The following is an 8,131-nucleotide window of genomic DNA, read 5'->3' as shown; positions in this document are numbered from 1 at the left end:
GAGTGCTAACTGCTCCGCTCGCACTCCCTCCACAAAAGGGGCGGGGCTACATCTTTTGGTTTGGGTGGGCTTTAAATAGCAAGCCCTGAAAATGTCCATCAGAAATCTAAAAAACAGCCTTGATTGCATCAAGACACACACCTGGTTTCACGTTTGACAAATCTCATGGCTGAGCCAAACAAACCTGACAAAAAGCTTGTATCTCAAAACTATTGCAGCAAAAAACTAAAAACATTTGCTCTCCACAAACACGGAAAGTTGTTTAATCCCAAAACGAACCTGTGACGAGGAGAACCTGCAGAAGCCGATCGACGAGGATGTTGCATATTGGAAACGTGCAACGTCTCAATTTATTGGTCAAACCATGTACGCCATCAATTCGTGTGGGGCAACAGTGCCATCTAGTGGAAGATAATTAAATCGTTCTGCTGTCGACGTCACATCCAGCCCTCTCCACTGCTTTTTATTTGTTTTCATTGCTGGCCACGAAATTCTTTCCATTCAAATATTTCCAGTAAATCTGACGTTTCTACTGCGTTGGCATAAGTTATCGGTGGTCACGCTTGCATACAAATTTGGGTTACTAAATGGAACCCAGCGGAGTTGGACTCCACATTTTGTCAAGTAATAATTTAGCGACTTATTTATTTGGGGTCATTATTTTGACACGTTACAGTACATTTGGATTCCGTTTCCCAATGAGCTGTGCACTGTTGCGCGTCATCATGTTTTAGGATGACGTTTGTTTCTTTTCTTTTTTTAAATTCTCACTTTTAGAGGTTTGCTCGTCCATGGACATTGTAACAACGTCAAATACATTTTCAACACGTTCGACTGCCCAGTCGATTGGAAATGAATAAAGCGCACACTTTTTGCCTGGATTAACAGTACACAGTAGATTGGTGATTAAAAAAGAAATGATCCAAATTTTGACACTAGGATTCGGCCCGCGTGCGTCACTCATTAATGATCGATTATACATTTGGTGTATTTTCATCGTTAAAAATATATGATATATAATATATGACGATGTGTTCTATCTTCTCGTCTATAAATCAAACTTCCGTGCTGCACTTTCACACTAAACTGTCGTTAGAAGACGCTAAAAATGTAATACACGTAACCTTTGACTCGTGTCGACAGTATTAGAATGAAACAAGTCGGGAAAAGTCGCACGTACTACATCGACAGAAGACAGCAAACAGGAAAACAAGAGGTCGTAATAGTAATCGTTTCATCTCCTGTATTTGTAATCTTTTATTTCGAAAAACGGGACGGAAGTTGTTTGGGAAGAGCTTAACGCCGCTCCGCTGGAGTCTCCGATTCTTCTGGTAAAATCGTTTTATTTTGGACTTCTTGCCGCCCCCGACAGTCTTCAAATGACATTCGGGACAGTTCGGGAAGTTTGCTGACCCGCCTCCACAGAGTAAGGTATAAAATAAATCCAAAATGTTAGCTTTGTTACGGATGCTAATGGCAGCCAATCGCGCCTGCTAGCACAACACTTTGAAGCTTTTTTTTTTTTTTTGCCACAAAGGTTGTCAAGCGTGTGCGTGTGTGTTGTTTCCCAGCTGCTCTCGCGTCGTTTTGCATTCCAGCACATTTTTAACGAGCCATGTTAGCTTCCATGCTACTTGGTGAAGATTAGTAAGGGGGAGGGGGATCTCGCGAGAAGTCTGTCAACTGTTTTGTTTAAGGTTTGACGTCATGTTTGTTTTTCAGACGTCATGCTGTCCCGCCCCCCGCCGGGAGTGACGCCTCAGCCTGCGTTCTCATTGGCTGACAAGGACGTCTACGGAACCGCGCCGACGAGTACGTGTGTGAGCCAAACCTGAATCCAAAACCAGCAAACGGCATCTGCTGATGTCACCTATCGGGCCACGCCCTCGAAGACGCAAGATGTTGACGTCACAGCCTGACACAGTCGCTAACCATCTCATCACTTTCTCAAATGTGCTCTTATAGTCAGCAAAGTCGCAAACTGTCCTTCTGACCTCATTTTGTCACAGAGCAAAATCGGATTTGTCTAAAATCTCACTAATGTTTCTCGGGAGCAAAATAGTATAATGATAAGCACTGTTAAAAAAATAAAATCATATTGATTATCTGCAAACATTTGAGTTGATCATGTGACATTAACAACATTTTTCAAGAAATGTCATCACGTGTTCTCGAAAACAATCAAGTTTAAGAGCACCAAGAAGGAGTCAAAAGTATCTCATTGAAATTTGAATATTCAATGTTTTGCAAAAACAAAAAAAAAGCCTCTGAAGCTTTTATAATATGTTTGAGAACATGAAAGATGACGACATTGCACAGAAATGCGTTAAAGACCTTCGCCAATCTTGTCAATCGTTTCGGATTTGGACTCCTTGAATTCTCTTTCCAACAAACGCGGTTTTGTGAAGGTTCACCCAGGAAGTCGTTATCTTTCTTTTTGTGCTTTCAAAAAGTTTCTTTTTCCTTGTTGAAAGGTTTTTGCATCACATTCTGCAGTTTTTAAATATACTAAAACGGAGCACAATGTTAAAGATCAAACAAAAAACATCTTTATCATGTTTACAGTATTTGTCGTTTTCTTACAAAAATATTTCCTCAGTTGTTGAAATGCACGCTGTCCACCCTAGTGGACGTGTCAGCAACTCCTTGAAAAATGTACCTTTCAAAAAAAAAAAAAAAAAATCAAGGTATTTTTTTTTTCATGCCAAGAGTCATAAAAACACTTGAGAGAAAAAAACCTGTCATCCTCCTCAAAACGGGTCACGACCGCCAGTCCGAAAAAAAGAAAAAGGTTTGTGGGCGGACCACAATGGATGAACCTCGGATGTGATATTTGATCCGTTGCCGTTGCAGTTTCATCTCACACTCGTCATCAGCATCCGCAGCATCCTGGTCCTCAGCTCAGGTGTGCCTGTGCGGCGCTGTTGCCCCGCCTCCTGGCCGCCCACAGGATGGAGGTGCGGCGTCTCCTGCGGGGGGCGCTGGTGTCGTTGGGCCGCCGCGTGGACGCCCTGGAGAGAAGCGGCACCAAGAGGAGGAAGAACCGCAAGAGGAAGACCAGCCGGGCCCGCGCGCAAGACCACGCCCACAAAGGTAACGCGGGATACGTCGACACCACCAGGGGGACTCAAAATCAACAACACCGTTCGAGTTTGGCGGTTCTAGTGGGCTTTTCATGACCTTTTTGTGCTTTCTGAAGATTTTGTGCCAAACCAAAGGTGTGACGACGGCGGCCGGGTTTCCACTTCCTGTGGGCCAGCCGTCACTTCCTCTTCTCGTCCATGGGCTTTGCCGGCACTGGACAGCCAATCGGAGCACAAGAGTGGACGGGAGGGGCGGGGCATCAAGAGGAGGAGGAGGAGCCACAGAGAAGAAGACGAGAAAGGGCAAGGCGACGAGCGCGGGAGGTTCGTCGGCCGCATGGCCGTCGTGCGCCGGACGGGAGGCGGAGCCGCCGACCACGCGCCCCTCACGCTCTTCAACTTTGACCCCACAAGACGCCAGGAAGGCGGCCAATCGCTGAAGGCCGTCAGCGTTGTTGTCAGGCGCAACGGCTGCAGGTGCGAACTGGATTTGGATGGCGACACTCAACAGTTGACGTTCCAACGTCCTCGTAGGCCCGATGATCTTTCCTTCCTTCTTTTTGCCGTAATGCCACGAGGTGGCGCGACCCGCTGGCGCGACCCGCTGGCGCGATGGAGAAAATATATAAAATATATAAAAATGGAAATTAGGCCCTGCACAATCGATATAAAAAGAAATCATTCATCAAATTATCAATACGCAAAGTTGACAAACGTATTTGCATAATAATGATCCCCAAAAAAGGCCTTTTTTCTTTCTTCATGTGCACGAGCTCAAGTCAATGCCCCGTGGCATTGTGGGTAAAAAAGGCTACATTTTTAGCATTTAGCCTACAAACGTATTTGCAAATATGTTGGAACTACAATTGTGCAGAATTTCACGAGTGGCTTCACGCTAAAGCTAAGCTAGCTCTGAATATGAAAAGAAAAATGCACGGAGCTGTCACCACCGTCTTGCAAATGCAATGATGCCATCTAGTGGCAGAAAAATGACTTCAACACAAATCAATATCACACTCGTTTTTTTCCGGTAAAGGACAATTTTTGAGTTGAACTCAATTTTATGAATGATTATGAAATGAACGTACCGATGACTAAAAGATGCAGACATTTTCTATCAGTTCTTTTATCGAGTATGAAAACCTAGAAAAAAATATTTTATTGTACGTTTAGAACAGATCTCAAATTTGTGAATAATCGTGACTTAACTATTGAAGTCATGGGAATAATTATGATTGAAAAATGAAACCCTCGGAACAGAGTCGAAAATGTTGACGTTGGCGCTTCCATACTTAAAGCAGCACTAAGCAACGTTTCAACTTGAATCAAATCTGCTCACAACTCTTCTCATTGACCTAAAACGAGTTGAACGTCCCCGTTTGCGATGTCCTGAAGGGGGCGCTCTCATTTTGAGGAGGATGACGGCAACGCACAAAAAAGCACAAATGTGCCGACTGCTTCTTCCTTTCGACATTCGTTACCAAGATGGACGTCAATTTGAATGTCATGCGCTCGAAAAGCACGCAATGCGCTTGTCCTTATGAGAAACGTGGTCTTCCTTTAGGCATAACGTTACCCACTTTGTCCATATGGCGGCGCCATAATCACCCTCAAATGAAAGTTCCTTTACATAATTTGACTTTTTTTTTTTCCTTCAAAAGAAGAAGCCAAAATGTCAACGTTGCTTTTTTTTCTTCTTTTTTTGAGCAAATGTCGCAATTGTCTTGAACGGCCAGTTTTCGTGTCCTCGCAGTTGGCGGGGCCAGGACGAGGTTTTTGAGTTCCTGCGAGCCGCCGGCAGCCAATGGCAGGCCTGGTCGGCCTGGCGCCGCCCATGGCGCTTTTCCGACTTCACGCCTCCTCCCGCGTCCGGCGACTTCCGAGCGGGCGCCGCCCCGCTGCTGCGTCTGTCGCCGGTGGCCGTGGCCACGATGGCGGCGCCGACGGGCGGGAGCGGCTGGAATACCTGGCGGCCCCTGAGGGACCGCACGGCCCCGCCCAGTCTGGCCATCGATCACTGGTTGGCTGCTCGCTTGCTTGTCGCCGCCCGCTTGAACGCATGACGCCGCTGACGCGCTTTTTGTTTTTCTTGTCAGTTACACGCAAGCGGCCGACGTCGACCTCAGGTCAGTTGCAACGTGGTCTTTTGGGCTGTCAATCATTTGCGACCTTTCATCTGACGGCGACACGTCACGTGACTCGCAGGGACAGACGGACCAAGAGAAGAGCCAATCGCGGTGCTCGGAAGCGCCTCCTTGCTCCGCCTCTTCCTCCGTGCTCCGCCATCGACGCGTCGCCTCTGATCGCCGTCGCCCAATCAGCAGCCGGCTCCAAGGAGGTGCGTGCGTGCGTGCGTGCGCGCGCGTCACCATTTAGAAATGTTTTGTTTTGTGCTTTTTTTTCTGTATTTTGTTTTTAGAGCTGGTTTGTTAGTTTTTCCTAACGAATGAAAAATGTCAACTTTCTACAAACGCCACTCGTTACACTTCATCAATTGAACGAAATGAATGTAAATGGCACAAGATGGCCGCCATGAGCAAATCATGTCAACTTTTTCTTTTCCATCTTCGAACCTTACGCACAAAGCGGCGTCGCATTGTAACGACATTTCCAATCCTACTAAATGGATGGAAGAGGCGACTTTAGCCGTTAGCGACTTTAGCCGTTAGCGACTTCAGCCGTTAGCGACTTCAGCCGTTAGCGACTTTAGCCGTTAGCGACTTCAGCCGTTAGCGACTTCAGCCGTTAGCGACTTTAGCCGTTAGCGACTTCAGCCGTTAGCGACTTCAGCCGTTAGCGACTTCAGCCGTTGGTCTTGACGAGCTGCCGTTGTTTGTTTTCAGCAAGCCAAGCGCGTGTCGCAGATCCGAATCCGCCGGACATCGCCGCGAGAGACGCCGCTCACGCCCATGGGGCTGCCCAAGGTCAAAAGGTAAACGAGCGCCAAGCATCGTCGCCATCGTCGGTCAAAAGAGTCAAAGGTCAAAGTAGCCTTTTGTTGCGGTTTGAGGGTGAAGAAGAAGGAGTTCAGCGTGGAGGAGATTTACACCAACAAGAACTACGAATGTCCCAACGGCAGCAGGTACAAAAGGAGCAAGCGAGGAGCTTTTTGTGGACGCCGGTTCCCAGCATGCTTTGCTCCTCAGGAGTCTGGAGACCATCTTTGAGGAGCCTCAGGAGAAGGATGGAGCCTTGCTCCTGATTGGCCAGCAGAGGCGGCGCAGGCTCCTCCTCTTCCCGGACTTCACTCAGCCCAGGAAGCGGAAGAGAGCCCAAGGTAAGCGCACCTGCAGAAACCAGCACTCCTCCGAGACATTTTCTACTCAAGCGAACGGCAAGCGCGGCTTTTGAAAAAAAATGTCGAGACACGAGTTTTAACGCTCGTCTGGAAAGTTCAAATGAACGTGGACGCCATTTGGCTCTTTTTCCTTCTCAAAACAATTTGGTACTTAACAACTACTTCAAAAACATCCCATGGTGGCAAAGTTCAACCTTTTTTTTGTATTCAAATCACTTGAGGTTCTTCTGCTGTTGTACCCGCCTTGGCCACCGGGGGGCAGTACAAACCACGACGATAGCATGCGATCACGTTGACGTTTTCTTTCCAAAAATGCTTTTGCAAAGCTCAACTGTCCATGTTAGCTTTGTTAGCCTGTCGATGGACATTCGAAAGTCTCGTTTGTTTTTCTGATCAGTTTGACACAAAGCGGCTTTTGGGGCAAACGTTGACTTGGCGCCAAACGGCCGCCGCTCGGACCTCAAACCCGTATTTGCCCGTCAAAGCAAAATAATGAACGTGACAAACACTTGAATTGCGTTTGTGCCAGTCACGAAATTGTGTTTGCAGGATTTTCTGTGGCGGCCACGGCGCCAAGAAAGCGCGCCGTCCGGCGCCAGTACCGCACGGGGCCCGGCGCCAACAACCAGTCGGACCTGGACGTGATGCTGGTGGAAAGACTGAGCGCGCTGGAAGACTTCCTGACTCGTCAGGGTTTGGACGTGTGACATCACTTCCTGTCTGAGGGATGTCGTCCGTAACAAAAGTGTCTATTTTTGATCTCAAGATGGCTGACAAACATCTCAAGTATGATCATCGGATACTTGCAGACAAACAAATGGACTGGTCGCCAGTAGATGTGGCGGCACAAAAAAAGTGCATGGACTGCTCGTCAGTCCATGTCAATGCCAATATAGTCCAATGTATTGGTCGCCGATGAATGCTGAGCCAAACGGACTGGTCGCTTGTCTGTTTGGGTGGCCTGGACTGGTCGCTGTTGTCGCTATTACACAATAATTATCCATCTGAAAGTAAAAAGGCATTTGATCTCATCCATCTTGTTCTAATATTGGCTAAATTATATTTACACAAATGTCGGTACATTAAAGCAACACTAAAGAACTTTGCGTTTCGGGACCATTCAGCTCGTTTCAAGTTGATGTTTCATCAGAAGAGTTATGAAAATATTTGATTAAGGATGAAAAGGCCTTCTTTTTTCATGTTTGAAAATGGAGACACTCCACAAACAAGAAAGCAAGTCAAACTATATTTATTTGAGCTTTATAATATCTTTTTGAAGAAGTTTATTTTCCTCCTGGCTGTCATACTATTTTTCTTATTATTGTTTGTTTGAAAAGGAAAAAACTGCCGCTATTAACGGAGGGCACGGATTGCATTTTCAACTAAAATGTATTTTGTTTTTTCAACCAAAAAAAAGCCAAACATTTTTTCCCACGAAAAACGTGTCAAAACAAAAACAAATCGAAATCCGTGAATATGGACGCATTTACTTCATCTGAGCAGCTGGTGGCGCTGCTTCACCACGTGACATCTAACGCTGCATCGAGGAAGAACGCGAGCGAGCCAATGGAAGCGCAGTCTCATGTGACGTCACGGACCTGCGCTTCTCGTCTCCCCAGAAAGAACGAAAGAAAAAGTCTTGTTTTGAAACGTTTTTTCTCTTCGCCCCAAAGTCTCCAGATGACCGGAAGTGCTTTTCTTCATGACCGCTCGCGTGAGTATCTGATTGCTTCCTTTCACCACTTTTGCG

The 8,131-nt window shown here is 46.6% G+C and overlaps 1 protein-coding gene across 2 annotated transcripts; it reads left to right on the top strand.

Moving 5' to 3' along the window:
- The first annotated feature begins 133 nt into the window (after nt 1-133).
- Nucleotides 134-7,416, top strand: LOC144063810 (uncharacterized). Of its 2 annotated transcripts, none has more exons than XM_077585677.1 (11): nt 134-1,426; nt 1,723-1,812; nt 2,854-3,093; nt 3,200-3,560; nt 4,837-5,103; nt 5,180-5,209; nt 5,289-5,421; nt 5,927-6,015; nt 6,094-6,165; nt 6,230-6,360; nt 6,931-7,416. In XM_077585677.1, the coding sequence occupies exons 2-11, from the start codon at nt 1,728-1,730 to the stop codon at nt 7,086-7,088; spliced, it is 1,566 nt and encodes a 521-aa protein (XP_077441803.1). In that variant the 5' UTR covers nt 134-1,426; nt 1,723-1,727; the 3' UTR covers nt 7,089-7,416. The 2 variants fall into 2 exon arrangements, with proteins under 2 accessions (XP_077441803.1, XP_077441802.1); XM_077585676.1 differs by having other exon boundaries at nt 134-1,431.
- Nucleotides 7,417-8,131: the final 715 nt, after the last annotated feature.

The sequence above is a fragment of the Vanacampus margaritifer genome, chromosome 14 (genome assembly GCF_051991255.1).
Source record: "Vanacampus margaritifer isolate UIUO_Vmar chromosome 14, RoL_Vmar_1.0, whole genome shotgun sequence".
Lineage (NCBI taxonomy): Eukaryota > Metazoa > Chordata > Actinopteri > Syngnathiformes > Syngnathidae > Vanacampus > Vanacampus margaritifer.
This window is presented reverse-complemented; position numbering and strand designations above follow the sequence as displayed.

What these genes read in the sequence shown, in the direction of transcription:
- LOC144063810 (XM_077585677.1), top strand. Translation starts at nt 1,728, where the DNA reads ATGCTGTCCCGCCCCCCGCCGGGAGTGACGCCTCAGCCTGCGTTCTCA. An exon ending in GCAAGACCACGCCCACAAAG is followed by an intron (nt 3,094 to 3,199) that starts GTAACGCGGGAT and finishes TGCTTTCTGAAG; the next exon opens with ATTTTGTGCCAAACCAAAGG. An exon ending in GCGGCCGACGTCGACCTCAG is followed by an intron (nt 5,210 to 5,288) that starts GTCAGTTGCAAC and finishes CGTGACTCGCAG; the next exon opens with GGACAGACGGACCAAGAGAA.